Source organism: Prinia subflava, chromosome 15, assembly GCF_021018805.1.
Source record: "Prinia subflava isolate CZ2003 ecotype Zambia chromosome 15, Cam_Psub_1.2, whole genome shotgun sequence".
Taxonomy (NCBI): Eukaryota; Metazoa; Chordata; class Aves; order Passeriformes; family Cisticolidae; genus Prinia; species Prinia subflava.
Window position 1 is genome coordinate 9559938 of NC_086261.1, and position 16352 is coordinate 9576289.

The window sequence follows — 16352 nt, forward strand, 5'->3', positions numbered from 1 at the left end:
CCGGGCAGCCGCTCCCGGGCAGCCGCTCCCCGGGGTGGGCTCAGCCCTCTCGCCGTCGAGGCTCCCCGGCCGCGGGCGGGGACACCCCACAACTTCACCCGAAGTTTTCTCGCCGCCTCGTCCCCGTTCGGCGGGTGGCCGCCCCCCGGCGAGGGCACCGTGAGGTCGAGATCCCGCAGCCCCCCGGCGCGGCTGCTCGCTGCCCACCGGGGCACGACCCGCCCGCCGGCGGCCCGGGCCCGGGGCGGGGAGCGGAGCGGCCCCGGGGCGCGCCCACCGCCCCGCCCCGCCCCGCCGCCCCCGCTGCCGCCTGGCAGGGCGGCGGGTGCCGCGGGAGCTGCTCGGTGCCGCCGCCGCCCGGGAGGGAGGTTATGTAAGGGGGGAGGGAGGCGGCGGGAGGAGGAGCAGGACGGCTCTCGCCGCCGTGCAGCCGCCGTGCAGCCGCAGCCAGCCGGGGCCGGGGCGGCCGCATGTGCGAAGTGGGGACGCGGCCGCCGCTGGCCGCCGAGCGCGGGGAGCCGCCCGGGGGTGCCGCCGCCGCCGAAAGGTGCCGAGACATGGGGTGAGTCCGCCGGGCCCCGGCCCCGCGTGGGCGCCGCCTCCCGCCCCGGCCCCGCCGCAGGTGCGGAGCGGGCAGAGCGCGGCGAGCGCTCCCCAGAACCGGCGTTTTATAGCGTAATTAATTAATCACTGACGCCCGCTCGGGAGCCGGCTCCCGCCCGAGCCGCCGGCGGAGCGGGCACGCCGCGGAGGAAGAGCCCCGGCGGCAAAATCCCCGCTGGAATGAGCGGGGAGGAGCTCGGGATGTCGCGGAGCGGGGGCTGGTGCGGGCCCGGGGCTCGGTCCGTGGCCGGGCAGCTGCGGGATGTGCAGCGAGTTCATTGTCAGATCTTTCACGCGCGGCTTCAGCGAGAGCTCTGGCTGCTGGAGGCACACGGTAAACTTGCCTGAATTGTGCCAGCTGGTCCCTCATTTCTGGGAATATTTTTCTCTTTTAAATATTTTTTAACGTGCCAAAGTCTCTGACCACATGTGATGACCTCTTGGAGAATTCAGCTTGCTCTTTCCAAAAATTAGTCCTGCGTTTTTGCTATCCTCTAACTTACATGAGGGGACAAAAGCCAAATGCTGGCATTAGGGCAAGCTGTGAACGAAATATCAGGGAACAGAGGTTAAGGTTGTGCCTTTGGCTTGAACTATATATAGGTTTGAGATCCTCTCGACCAGAATGTCTTGGGGGATTCCAAACCCACACATTTAATTTACTTTATTTTTATCCTATTATGTTCTCTTACACCTTTTCCTTGCCTCTCCTCACCCCCCTGTGGCAAGGACTCATTCTCCAGTTTCTGAGCTTCTGCTGCTGCTTTCTAATGTCCAACTTCCCACTATAGATTTGTTGATTGTTGTCAAAGTGATATAATTTGAGAGTATATGGATAAATAATGAATTAAAATGACATGCACGTGTCCAAATTTGATACTCAGGAGTACTGAATAGAATAGCAGAGGGGCAGAAGGAGAAATAGGATCTGAGTAAATATCTCCCCATGCTTCTCCTCAGGAATATAGGGAGCTCACCTGCTTCTTAATTATGCAGAGTTTCACTGGAAAATAAAAGAGAAACCGTCCTTGGGGTTGGGGAAAGAAGTATCAAAACCTGTCTGGAGCAGCACTGCCCCGCAGAGTCCAGGATGATCAGAAACATCCAGTCCATGAGAAACTTGCCTCTGTCACTCCACCTGGGCGTCTCTAAAAGAAATGTTTGAGTTGCTGGCATTTTTAACTGTTTCCATACTGGTAGATCAGTTTAGCTGTGGCTTGGAGAGAACTGAGTGGAAGGTCACTGTGGTCCCCCACCCCTCCTGTCAGTCAATTGTAGTTCTGGGCTCAGTGTGGTCCTGCTCTGCCTCTGGAGCTGTTCAAGCTGCAAAGGACTTTGGCTGCAAAGGCTTTTGAGAGCTCTGATTGTGCTCCTGTCTGTGCTGCTACATGCAGTGTCAGATCATGCAGACTTGTACAGGGAGCAGGCACGTTCACTAGTCTGGTTCAATACCCGGATTTAATGTGTTTCTCAGTCATTTCTGTCTTACACTGCTGCACATGAGACCAAGCTCCCAGTGTCATTCATTCCCTGGTTTCAGCGTGGGCTGTACCTTCTCTTGCACTCTGTACAGAGTTCAGACAAGGTGTTTGGTGAATATGCATTTTTCCAGTGTCTCACATCATCATCTTGCCATTCACTTTCTGATCCAGAGAACTTGGAAGTATGTTTGTGATAGCATTACTGCAACTATGGCTTAGCACACATGACACAGGAGCAACCTCCCAGTTTTCTTCCGGTTCCATCTGTGCTGCAAATCCTTCACCTCTGCATGCTCGAGCTTTTCCTTTTATGAAATGGGCACCTCTGTACTCAGGTGTCTTTGTGAAGCAGGTTGTGGTCAGAACACAGAGCTCAGTCGTTCTTACTTGGACAAATATATTTTGGCCCAGGTATTCAAGTGGGATTTGTTTCCTGGGCACATTTTGGTGTCATATATGGGGTATATGCTCACAGAAATTGTGACAATGCCTTCATTCTTAAAATACTTTTACTTTCCTTTTTTTCTTTTTCCTGGGGGTGACCATTGCTAATGATTCATTAAATGCTGCCTATGGATTTGGCAGTGAGTGATGGTGCTATGAAACCTGATACAGCTACTTGAGCTTAGCAAAGCAAAGCTATTTAAATTGCTTATTAGCTGTGAGCTGAGCTATTTAGACTGTTGGTTTAGTTCAACTTACTAGGCAGCAAGGTAGTTTTACAAAAGCATTTTACATGTTTTTTAAAAAACCTAATGCCTGTAATACAGAGGATATGAAAACAACGTTGTAAAAAAGTGACCAGGAAAAAAAATCTGCTCCAGTGTCCATAAAAGTCAATGTGAAAGTTGCTGCTGACTGAAAACCACTGTATTTTGATCAAGCCACTGTTAAGAATCTCGCCAGACAGAAGTCTACTTTTCGCAAATCACTTCTTTCTTCTACCCAGTGTATCTGATAGCTGCTGCTACCTCAATCCTTTCAGAACTTTAACTTCACCTATTTGAAAAACACAATGTAACACATTTCCAGCTGTAGAAATCTGTGTCTGAAAATACCTCTTGCTTTGTCTCTTGATGTTGGAGGCCAAGGGCTGACACAATTGAGGAAGTGTCTCTGATGTTAGTGGGCTGTACCTACTCATCTAATAGCTGTGGTCTGACTCAGTGTGACCTCAGTTTAAGTAGTCCAAGTTAAATTTACAGTTATAAGGATGCTTGAGCTGATTTAAGAAGGTGCTGGATAGCTGTTTCATCTGTGTCTAAATTCTTTTATTATTTTCATTTCTTTAATATCTTTGTATTTCCTTATCTATCCATTACAAATAATTTCTCTTATGAGGTGTGTGACAAGTATCCAGTTTGGATTAGACCTTTAAATCTCTTCACTGCTGAAGCTGTTATTTGTATTATCTATTGGATTAAAACTCAACTGATTTAAATACCCTCTGGAATTAAAATTGTATTTTAATTCTGTTTTATAAATGATATCAAAATGACAATCAGGCCTCTGAGTGTTAGAAATTATTGCAGAAAGCTGCACAACCATGTAGAAGTGTGTGCTGTACTGGTTAATGGTGAACTAGCCCACAGCACACCTGTCTTTTGGCTGACATGAGATGTCTTCTCTTTGCTGCTTCCTCAGGGGCAGCATGGGGTAATTTAGTGCCCTTCAGCTGGGATCTGTCCATACCTCTCCAGGTGAGCTTTGAGCCAAGCAGGAGGAAGTTTGGAAAAGGCAAGTTTCCAAGCCTAGATCAGGCACTGAAGTAACCATCTTAAGGAGATTGGGGTCTTCAACAAAACTCTGTTCCCCCTGTGATGTATTCATGGAAAGGTGCATGGCGCTGTATTACTGAGGGTGGCCATATATGATGTTTTTATTATGCACTGACATTTAAGAGATCAGGAAAGTCTGCCTTGCTCTCCTCCCTTCTGCTCTCAGCAGTACTAATGTCCACTGGCCAACATGTGGCTTTATTTGGGGAGTGGAAGGCAAAAACTAATGTGAGGGTGAGGAGTGAAGGAGATAAACAAAGCAGAAGATGTGGTGGAGCTCGTGTTATAGGAAGACAGTAATTTTGGAGGGTGTTCACTTTCTGGTACCAGCAGTACTTTAGAAACCATGGTGATAAGCTTTGCCTGAGAAGCTCCGTGGCAGGGAATAGTGTTTTTGCAGAGGAAATTCACCTTGGCTCTCATCCAGCTCCCGCTGAAATCCATGGGAGTCTCTCACTGGCTCCGTCCAAAGTTTGGCCAGGCCATCTGTCAGCCAGGAAAGGGGACACTCGGGGACCCTGGGGGTGGCAGGCAGAGAATGGCACCTGGCTGGCACTGCACTCTGGGGTCCCTGCAAGCAGGGCTGGGACAACAGTGTGCCTGAATACAGCTGAGTCGGTACTGTGAGCTCAGGGAGTCTTTTTTTGAGATTTTAAGGTCAGTAGCTTCAGTTTGGTCCCCAGCATAGCTCAGGGGGACAGATTATATCCAGCTGGTGGTGGTTTTGGTGTTCAAGGAAAGGGACTGAGATCTGATGGTTACTGAGGCTCTTCATCTCGTGGGTTTTGAAGCAGCTGGCTGGGGGTGCTTGATTCTTCACAGCCTTGGTTCCTGACATAGCTATTTTCATTTTGCAGGGTAGATATAAATGGATGTTATTCTGACTTGGAGAATTCCATGTCTGTGTACAAATACAGGTGTCTGCAGAGAAATCAGTGGAGAAGTCAGTTCCAGAGAACTTTTTCTTCTGGAGAGGTATTTGGGTTCAATGAAATGATAGGGAAAATCTAGTTTCCCTAGACCTTAATAGTGTTTTGTCACTTGCTTGTGTTAAACTCATTTATGTAAGGTTAGAGAGGCAGGGAGCTTGGTGGAGAGGACGGAAGAGGAAAAAAAAGACCAAATAGGTCTTGTAATATTAGACCTATTACAATAGGTCTAATTACAATATTACAATTAGACCTATTACAATAGGTCCTTGTAATGATCTGTGAGTGCTTAGAGTTTTGGTGTGGTTGTATTCAGGTGAGTGAACAAACCTGTAACAGTGCTTTGTCCAAGTGACTTTGCCTCTCACAACTGTGTGAGGAGTTCATGGCACTGCAGACAGATGCTTGTAACTGAATTTATAAGGTCTGCTACAGATAAGTTCACCAAATTACGAGAGGAGAAATCTTCCAGTACCTCAACAAATTTGAGTGTTCTGCAAATTCCTCAGACGTTTGCTCATGTAGACTATGGACAGAAAGAAAACTGTATGCCAAGAGTCATCATAGTTAAGTTGCTTTCAGCTGCTAACCTAATTAATTACCACTGTTAATTTAATTATCACTTGAGAAAAATCTTATAAATAAAATATTCTCCACAAAGCTGGGATGTCCCTCAAGCCTTTCTTTCTATTTGAAAAGAGAATGGTGAGTAGGTCTCCTGATAACAAAGGCATAATTTGAAATGTTAAAAAGAATTATTTGATGTTCATTGCCTTTAAACTGAATCTTTTTCAGCTGGTCCAGGATGTGATCAAGTGTCTCAGACTGTTCAAACATATTCCCAGCACAACTGAACCAGGCAGAGGACAGTGAGTTTGCTGAGAACCCAAGAGCGAGGGCATCAGCCTGGTTTAGTGCCTAGATTTTCTGCAGTGCTGTGTATTCATTTTATTCATTCATTTGGCTCTGTTATTGCAGTGCCTAAGATAAATAGCCTCACCCATGAACGTACGCTTAGGGACGCGTAAGCATTTTGAATCAGCTGTTGGTTTTCCTGTTGACTTTGTGATAGGGTGTGTGCAGAGTGGGAAAGTCTTCATTCCTCAAGGTTGCTACATGGTCAAATCTCTGCTTTCACCTTGAATGCTCTCCATCTCCTTTTGCACTCTGTGCACTGCAAGTACAGTGTGTGTCTTGTTTATCCTGTGATTTGGTCATGGCTCTTTAGGATGTAAATGTGCTCAAAGGAACATATTTCAACTCTGTTTCTCTGATAATTCAGCTGTACACTGTAAATAGCTGATGATCCTGTTCTTAAACCTCAGAATGTGACAAGGGCACTGCCTTCAAAAGAAGACAGGAAGTGTTTAAGCTTGAGCATTAAAGAAGCCCTTTTAATGGCAAGAGCAATTAGGCAGGAATAGACAATTAGCATCTGGGAAGGTTGCTGCTGCGCCACAGCCACGCACCACCCAGCACAGGTTAGGGATGGTGTGAGCAGGGCTTGTGTAATACACACTCATGCAAAATGTACAAGATGAGATTGGATGATGCAGTTGATCTTTGATTGTATTTTTGGTGACACATCCTAGCTGCTCTCTGCCTGTTTGTGAGAGAGATCTGCCCGCTGCTGCCGGCTCGGGTGCTCTGTGCTGAGTTCATGTGTGACACGAGGAGCTGCCTGCTTACTCCTCATTGACGTAGCAACTATTAGAGCCTGCTGGACCCTCTGCATCACTTGGAATTGCTTCGTAATGATAATTTTGCCACTGGGGTCAGGATTAAAATGAAGATAATATTTTAAATAATTGATGCTCGAGGCGTTTTTGGATTTGTTTAAAAAAAAAAGGATGTTGCTGGCTGACATCAGCAAGCGGGACAGCCTGCTTAATGACTCATAGGGGAGCAGGAGGCTCTGCTGTGTAGGTGTTCTAGGATTTGTGGGCTTCATGTATGAAGGCTAGCAAGAGCTTTAGCTGCAAAACAACAGTGGCTTTACCATGGAGCAAGAGTGTGCAGATTTGAGACAGGGGAACAAGGGAAAAGAGGGTGATGGAGGTGTGAGCAGCAGTGAGTGCTGCTTACTGTGCAAACCTGTTCCCCTCAGTGGCACCACATCCTCCTTTCCTGCCTCCTCCATGCACTGATCTGATTTTATTTATTTGACGTGGCTTACCGAAATGCAAGATTGTAAGAATTCCTGAAGGGACAAACTGTTTCCTTTCCATCTGGAAGTTTCACTGCAGCCTACAGGATTTAGAAACTTGAACCCTTCTGCAATTCAGAAAAAAAATTTCTGTAGAAGTTGCACTTTTCTGCCTATGCATCAAGAGGCCTGAGAGAGCCCTCCAGAGCTGCCAGTGTTGTTCCCCATTAGCATTTTCATTATAATAATAATAATCCTGCAACTGCATTCTTATCAGGCAACGTTTAGTACCTCAGTGCAGCAAGACAGCAAAGGCCTCTGTGGAATACATTTAAAAATATGTAGCCAGCTTGCAAAGTATTTTTTCCTAAAGCTGCTTCTGCTTGTACTGAGGATCCTTCCTTGTGGAACTGTGAAATGGTGCTGTATGAGTGCTTACTGAATAAATACTTGTTGTTTGCTTAACACTTTGCAGTAGATTCTCCTCAGATATGGAAACACTGTATTTCTTGGGAGGGAAAAAATACAAAACTTTAATCTTGCTTGGCTCTGAAGGAAAATCTTAATTTTATTTGTGGCAGTATGAGAATTTTATTTTTAGTATTTTCAATTACCTATTGTTTCATCCCTGGAAGAAGGACAGTGTAGCCAAAGCTGGGGAGTACTCAAAGCTTGTCCTTTAGAAAGGTAGTACTTCAAGGTGCACGCTCTCCCCTCATATTAATTGTGTTGCAATGGCTGACTCAAGTTCTCTGCTGTTGGTGAGTTGCTCTATAATCTGTAACAGCAACACTTTGTTGTTGCCTTTGTTTCATTCCCTGGTTTTGTCAGACTTGTATTGCAGCTTCCCACTATGAATCTGTGGCACACACCTGTGTCTCTCTGCAGTTGTTTGCGGGAGCGTACAATGTTTGGTGATATTGAAAATGCTCAATAAGAGCATTTGAAAACAGGTGGAGAAGTTCTCTGAGATGAGAAGTGCAGAATGTCCCCAGCCAACACCCAGGGCTCTGCTGGGACACCAAGCTGCTTGGAGGATGAGTGGGAAATGTGGGGAGAGTCTGACACCTTTTTATCAGTTATTTCACAGATGGTGGTGTCTAAAGATGAGGCAGGAGCTCTATTCTGGTGGGGTGCAAAGATGGCAGCAGCATAGTTGTCCCTGTGTCTCCCAACCACCCCAGGTTCTACACATCACACAAATGAGTTTGTATGAATTACAGGTTTAAAACTTGTTCCATGCCTCCAAGTGGCAGATTTGGCTTGCAGAGAGCTGATGACAATTGCCTTTGGAGGATCCTACCTTTTGGGATGGAGCAGTTTCTGGCATGCAGGATGATGTGATGCCAATCCTGAAGGTGATGTCGTCAGTCCCTATTAGTTTAACTTTCTCCCAGAGCTGTCAGCTCAGATTTTTCTTCCACTATGTAGCATGTCCTGACATGGAAATGGGATTTCACACCTCGAGAGCCACGAGGTGGTCAGTTTAATCTCCTTCCACCTTTATACACAAGAGGAGGTCTAGCCACTTCACCCACTCTCTTAAACACTAACCTAGTATATATCCAGTTCCCTTTTTTGGTTTTGTGGGTTTTTTTTTTCCTCTCTTAATATTACTTGTGCTGAGTCTGTATCTTGTGTGGGCTGTATATAGGATGTACCTAAGCACTGCCCTTCCAGGTAAAGTCCTTACTTCTTACACCCTCATGTGGTCCAAACCCCTGATAAAAAAACCCAAAAGCTGAAATACTCCTCCTTTAGGAGGTTCCTGCCAGGCAGAACAGAAAGTGGGCAGTGCACATGGGCACAGTGTACAGCAAGGGCACAACTGTTGCCCTTGGGTGTACAAGGAGGAGATAAAATTATCTTTGCACTCAGGTCATGCTCATGTTAAATTCAGTGATTGCCGTAATAATCCCCTCTCCTCCAGCTGTGATAGGGACAAATTTATTCTTTTAGGAAATAATAAAGGAGATTTAGTTGCCTAAAACTGTACAGCACACGGGTGAATGAGAACTCTCTCTTTTTGCGATTGTTATGTTTGACAGCTGTTTGTCGCTTGTGTAGTCCATTACAGGAGATAGATCATTTTCTGTTGCCTCTTGTTTATAGAGATGTTCCTCATAAACTTGTATTTAAAGTGTCTTCTAAAAATGCTCATTCATAAAAAACCCATCTAATTTGGTTTATGGTCCTTTTCAGAAGAACAGAAACTGGCTTGACTGAGAACAGGGATCTGTCACTTCACTACACCCACCCAAATTCAAGGGAATGGAGTTGAAAGCTTGAGTCTGTAATCTCAGTTACAATGAAACACAATAGCTGTGAAGCAAGGGCCAGATCCCACGCTCCAGCGAGGGAATTGTTGGTTTAGGAGTTATTTGGGGTAGATGGAGAGGCTGCTCATCTCCCAGGCAGATCCAGAAGTGTGTCTGTATCCATGTTTCCCTGGGGAACTTTTCTTTCCCCTCTGTGCCTCTTTCACCTTCCTGTGTGCTTTGGAGCAGGGGAATGGGTGTTTGTGCACAATATGAAATTCCACTTTGTCTTTTGAGAGCTCTGAAGGACAAATAATGTCTTTAAAGTTTCCATGTGATCTTCCAAGACTTTCCCCAGACAGAAGGTTCTGAGCATGTGTTTTCTGAGACCTTCAAAATTGCATATTATGGGAGATGCATCAGCTTTCAAGGATGTGGTAGTGTGCAGCCTGATGCTCTTAGCAATCTCTCTTGCCCTGCTTTTCCTCCCCAGACTTTTCTGCAAAGCCTGTGGTTTTGCAGAGGGCTGTAGGGACAAATTCCTTCATCAGCTGGATCTAAGGCTGGGGTAAACACTTCTGCTGTGGTTGTGGTTACCTGCTTTTCCCTCTACAGGGAAGGTCTGTTCTGAATTTTTCAGCCGCAGAGTAATAATCCTGCATATGTATTGTTCAGATGTTTGCAAGAACTTTTCTCCATTGAGGTAGAAATTAGCATTTCAAATTCTATGGGGGAGAAGTTGCCAAAGTTTTTTTTATATTTTAAGCTTAGAGTTTGGAAAGGAATCAAAATATCTAATCCATTTTGCATTCCCTGCTTGGTCTTTCCTCCCTGCCTTATGAATTGGCATCCTTGTCCTTTGGAGGGAGAGCAATATTGTGCAACTCTGGATGGCTTCTCTTGTGAAATACCAAAGTAATATTGCAGTGATCTCCAACACCCTTCCCAATAACTGTTAAATTAGCACAAGTGGCATGGGGTTATGCTGGAAAGAGTTTATGCTCATCAGCTGCTTTGAAGGATGACCTCTGAATTATTGGCCAGAAGATAAAACAGACATGCAACCACTGGGAACGATTTGGGATAGTCCAGTGCTGTCTGTTGCTCCATCGAAGAACAGCTGATTTCCATTAGTTAGACAGGTGGTCCGGACTTTCCACCTTGGAGTTAGGTTACTTTTCCCCTCTTTCTTTTCTTTTTCCATCTCCTTTTTGGCACGTCTCCTTCCCCTGTAGTGACGTTGAGCTGCTGCTGCTGCCTGGGGGGACAGCCTGGCCGGAGCCCAGGGTGGCAGCAGCTCCAGACCCGGGTCAGTGTTGGCTGGGAGGCACACGGAAAAACACAGGGCTAGTCTGCGTTGTCTAGGGAGAAATGGGCAGCTTATATGTTCTTTTGCTGCCTTTCAGGGCTAGTAAAGCCTCCTAACAAACCCTGTATTTAGGGAGACCTGAAAAAGAGGCCTTTAAAATGAAGTCGGTTTAATACTTTAGGTGCTAAAGTGTGAATGTGTGAAAAGCATAGTAAGAATTTCTCACCAGTTGGCACCTTGTCCTCAGTGGCTGAGCAAGTACTTGATCCATTCTGCATACCAACACCAGGCATTAATTTTAGATCACAGGGACTGTGAAGAGTGCAGTTTCCAGCTCTTGACTTGCTGTATTTTGCTTATGGCAAATAGAGAAAACTGATACGTGAACTTTTTTCACCCCTAGCAAGGGAGGTGGTTGTTTCCACTAGCAAAGACTTTCCTATCATGACAGTGCATGCAAAACAAATTACTGCAGAACACAAAACATTATTTTCAATCCTATTTTAAAACAAACAAATGTTCAGAATTTTGCTCTGAAAGCGAAACAAAAAATCATTTAACTTGTGTGATAGGGGTTTATTATTCTAGCATAAACATCTGTGGAGAATTTGAGCTGATTTTGCTCGCATTTGTTTGGTATAAATAAGCAGTAACTTAGAGCAGAAGAGGATCAGGTCTCCTGCGTGTGTTCTCCCATTGTTCTGGAGGGTGAGTTCACTGCTGGATAAATCTCACGGCAGGGATGTGTCCCTGATGTGATCCACGGGCAGTTGGTGATCACCGAGCCACCCGCTCGGCACTGACAGCGCTGCAGAACTTCACAATGGTGACGGGGCTGGCAGTGGGCAGGGTGAGCCTCTGGTCACTACTCAGCTGGGTTGATTTGTTTCACAGGGTTGCTGGGGCCTAATTCTGTCCCCTCCCAGTTGATTTCTCTTTTGGGAGTAGACATGGGGTAGTGAAATGCATTCAGTGCATGTACAGTCATAGAATGGTTTTGGTTGGAAGACACTTTAAAGGTCATTTAGTTCTAACCTCTATGTCATGGATAGGGCACCTTCCCCTATCCCAGGTTGTTCAAACCCAACTTTCCCAGCCTGTCTCTAGATGAGAGGTCCTCTATCTCTCCAATCATCTGTGTGTCCTCTGGACTCACTCCAACAGCTTCATGTCCTTCTTACACTGGAGGACCCAGACTTACATGCCATAGTCCAGGTAGGTCTCAGGAGAGCAGGTCAGAGGGGGAGAATCCCCTCCCTTGACCTGTTCTTGGGATGCCCAGAGTAGGGTTGGCTTTTTGGGCTGCAGGTGCACATTGCCGAGTCAATCCTACTGCAGAGATCCCATGTTTAAGGTTTGGCCAGTCCTCCACTGGATTTTCAGGGGGCAGGGCTGGGTCTATGGCTACCTTTAAAAGCAGGACAATCACTTCTGTACCTTTTCAACCAGAGAGAAGAGAAGGAATGAGAAATACCAGGAGAAGGAAGTGTGTGTCTCAGTGCTGCCAGCTCTTGGGGCAGCTGGCAGAGAGTGGCACTGAACAGGGGCTGTGCAGAAGAGCTGAGCTGAGCAGGCTGTGCCCTGTGCCCACACAGCCCTGAGCTGAGCAGGCTGTGCCCTGTGCCCACACAGCCCTGAGCTGAGCAGGCTGTGCCCTGTGCCCTGTGCCCACACAGCCCTGAGCTGAGCAGGCTGTGCCCTGTGCCCACAGAGCCCTGAGCTGAGCAGGCTGTGTCCTGTGTCCACACAGCCCTGAGCTGAGCAGGCTGTGCCCTGTGCCCACAGAGCCCTGAGCTGAGCAGGCTGTGTCCTGTGTCCACACAGCCCTGAGCTGAGCAGGCTGTGCCCTGTGTCCACACAGCCCTGAGCTGAGCAGGCTGTGCCCTGTGCCCACAGAGCCCTGAGCTGAGCAGGCTGTGTCCTGTGTCCACACAGCCCTGAGCTGAGCAGGCTGTGTCCTGTGTCCTGTGTCCACACAGCCCTGAGCTGAGCAGGCTGTGTCCTGTGTCCTGTGCCCACACAGCCCTGAGCTGAGCAGGCTGTGCCCTGTGTCCACACAGCCCTGAGCTGAGCAGGCTGTGCCCTGTGCCCACAGAGCCCTGAGCTGAGCAGGCTGTGCCCTGTGCCCACAGAGCCCTGAGCTGAGCAGGCTGTGCCCTGTGCCCACAGAGCCCTGAGCTGAGCAGGCTGTGTCCTGTGTCCACACAGCCCTGAGCTGAGCTGAGCAGGCTCTGCCCTGTGCCCACACAGCCCTGAGCTGAGCAGGCTGTGCCCTGTGTCCACAAAGCCCTGAGCTGAGCAGGCTGTGCCCTGTGCCCACAGAGCCCTGAGCTGAGCAGGCTGTGCCCTGTGCCCACACAGCCCTGAGCTGAGCAGGCTGTGCCCTGTGCCCACACAGCCCTGAGCTGAGCAGGCTGTGCCCTGTGCCCACAGAGCCCTGAGCTGAGCAGGCTCTGCCCTGTGCCCTGTGTCCCTTGCCCTGTGCCCTGTGTCCCTTGCCCTGTGTCCTGTGTCCTGTGCCCCGCTGAGGGCCCAGCGTGCAGCCGGCTCCATCGATACCCGCAGGCCCCGGGGCCCACACGGAGCGGGAATCCTGGGACACAGCCCAGCCCCAGCCCAGCCGGGCCCAGGGTTGTTGTCTCCCTTCATGAAAAAATTATTTTAGATCATCTCATCGTTTTAAACATTTGCTAAGTGTTAATATACTTTCAGCTCAGTGGAAATAATCACCATATGGCTGTAAGATATGCCATCTGTCCAGAGACGCTGGAATACAATTAGTCCGTGTAGTCCATTTATCAATCTATAAGTGACAATATTCACAGTCCTGGCAACTTGGGCTGCTGACAGAATCAGCACTTGCATAGGCCTACCTGTCTGCCCTTATTACATCAATATATAAATGAGATGGAAAAACTCCCATCATTCAGCTGTGTCCTTCACCCTTGACAGAAAGGAAAAAAGTCTGTATTAGTGTAAATGAGACTGAGGAAATGGTATGCCTTAATTTTTGTAGCACTAATTGGATTTTTTAATGTCTAGTAGACCTTAATTTCATAAGGCAAAGCCAGATTTATGTGCAGTCTTTCAATCAAGAAATACCAGTAGGACAGAGTGTATTGCAGGCAAAAAAAATATTATGTCTTCTCCTATAGCAATAATTTCCAAGGCACAAAAAGCTAAATACTACAAACATGAGAAAAGTCATCATTAGCATCATGCAGCTAAGAATGTCTTTCCAAGATTTTTTGTTTGACTTCAGAAAAGTGAGAAGAGAGTTCTTCAGCAGAGTGAATATATTTTAAAAGGTCAAGGCCTTTTGGTTTTAAAGCTGTTAATGATCTGACATTATAAGGGGTCTGACTTTTGACTGCTCCTGCCAATCTTTCCTCTGGCCTGCGTCCTAGCCTGGCCCCTCAGGACTGTCACCTCCTTAAAACTGAGGTTAGATTTGGAATGGCTAATGCAGATCCAGAAAATAATTTGAATGTTTTATTTGGTTTTGCATATTACCCAAACTCATCTTGCATAATAAGTTTATAAAAGGCATGTGTGCTGTGTTTTGTTTATTCTACAAATTTTCAGCCAGCCCACACTAATTTTTGAGACTCTGCTGACAGGAAAATGTAATTTTTTAGGCATATTTGCTTTTTAGCTGTAGTTACGGATCCTGCATAGTTTGAAAAATGCTGATACTTGAAATTAAGTCCTTCCACACCCCACGCTTTGTATAACCTGTACGTAACTTACAATGTTAGAACCACTGAAATGCAGAAATTAGAAGTGCCGAGGGAACAGGTCTGTGGGAATCACAAATAGGTGATTATTGAGGTTCAGGAAATTCTGGGATAAGCTTCCCCCAATATTACCTGCAAATATGCACACTTTGCAGTGTTAGGATTTAGTTTTGTGGGGTTTGTGGCAAGGGAAGTGGTGGTTTTTTATTTTGTAGATACTGTGTTGCTCGTGAATAACCTGTTGGTTAAGTTTTTCAGGTTAGTAGTTCTCTCTGAAACTCAGGAGATTGCCAGAGAATCCTTACTTTTGTACCAAGGCTGCTGACAGCTTTTTATACCAACAAATAATGTACATATCTGAGTTCTGTACTGTAAATCTGACAGCTACAGATGGTGTTATATTTTTAAAGATCAAAGTGAATAATGTTAGCTTCTAAATGTTTGAAATTTCCTTTGTATTTTTAACTTGAAGCAGAAGAAATGTGTCATTCCGTTATCTTATTGGCTACTGGGAAATACATGGGTGCCAGGAGCTGTGTCCCCCAGTTCCTGAGAGCTGCTGCCTGCCTGCAAGCAGCAACCAAGGCACTCTGCCTGTTGATTCTATTAGTCTGTTAAAACCTCCAGAAAATGGGAATCTGCTTCTTTTCAGGTGGTCTAATATAAACTGCACTGAGTGGGCACTAAGGCTGGCTTTAGCCATGCCTCCTGGTGCCCAGCACCTTGCCCTTGTCCAGCTGCACAGGGGCTGTGCTTGCACTGGAACCTCTCTTTCCTGCTTTTAATACTGTCTTTGGTGCTCTTGACCACATTTGGTGATTTTTGTCTTCTGGATGGTTTGCTTTAGAAAGGAGGCTGCTGGGATCAAATCCATTTCAATGTGCCAGTGCTGTTGCCAGCCTGGTGGTGTTCTCAGCACAGGCAAGTCAATACATGCACTGAAAACCCAGTGTGGGCATTGCCTTGCATCCTTCTAATCTCTTACACAGCAAATTGCTTATCCTTTAATTGCTTTTCATTTTTACATCCTTAAGTTTCACTGAAGACGTGCAGCCTCGTATTAAAGCATCTGTTGGTACCCTTTTCCTTGCAGTGTCAGGGAGTGCTCAGACCTGAGGGTGCTGTCACCCCAGGTGCTGTGGCAGCAGCCTGGGTGGCAGCGTGTCCCAGCAGGGCACAGCTGTGTCCTGCCCGTGCTGCTGGCACGAGGTGGTGACCACCAGGACAAGCAGAGCCCTATCGTTTGCTTCTGACGTTGCAGCTGGTAGCATTCCTTATTTGATCCTTCAGGCAGTAGATCAAAAAGAGTTATACAACTTGTTCTTTAAACTGAACTGATTGGGCTTTTTTTTTTTCCCCTCCCCTAGTGTAAGTGGAAGAAAAGCCTCAGGGGAGAGCATTTGAATAGGGCATGGGAAAGCATATCGATAATTACATGCATGGATTAGTGCACAAAAGCACTCCCCTCCAAGGATCTGCTTAGTGCTGTGGTGTTTGAAATAATGGAGTGTTTAATCATATTATTTTGCAATACTGAGGCTTTGATTACGCCACTGATTGAAATCAGCTTTTCAGATTGTTTTGTGCGAAGATATCCTCATCAACCATGCAAATTCATATAGCATGGGAGGAGAAAAAGTCATAAAGATGCTTTATGTCATAAGGGTGGTGTCAGTGGGTTTTACGTGCACACACATGGTATTTCACTCCAGTCTTCTGTTTGTAGGTACCATGTGTTTTGATCATGCATCCTCTGACATTTAGTCTCTCCATTTTGTAAATAGACGTGAAACAGCCCATACAACCTCAAAGTACCCTGAGCCTTCTGCCATGCAGAAGTACAGAGGATTAAAAATAGTAATAAAGATCCCACGACTGCATTGAAGGAATTTGCTGCTTGTTTACAAATGCAAAACAAATTCCTCCCCAAGGCCAGTGGCATGGGGTAGACTTTGGTCCATGCAGGCATGTCCATGATCCAGAGGTGGGCATCCCCTTGTGCCCTTAACCAGGATGGAGACTGCAGGGAAGGCACTGGCAGGGAATGTGCTCCTGCTCCTGCAGCCCTGCTCTCTCCACTCCAGGGTTCACGCTTTCAATTTACAATGGCA

At 46.7% G+C, this 16352-nt stretch overlaps 1 protein-coding gene across 4 annotated transcripts in view; it reads left to right on the plus strand.

Annotated features, from left to right (window-relative positions):
• Window positions 1-16352, plus strand: part of HOMER2 (homer scaffold protein 2) — a 59801-nt gene continuing 43449 nt past the window's right edge. For all 4 annotated transcript variants that reach the window (XM_063412396.1, XM_063412398.1, XM_063412397.1 and 1 more), the window contains exon 1: window positions 1-562. In XM_063412396.1, the coding sequence (XP_063268466.1) occupies window positions 471-562 (92 nt within the window). In that variant the 5' untranslated portion in view covers window positions 1-470. The remainder of the gene's footprint in view (window positions 563-16352) is intronic.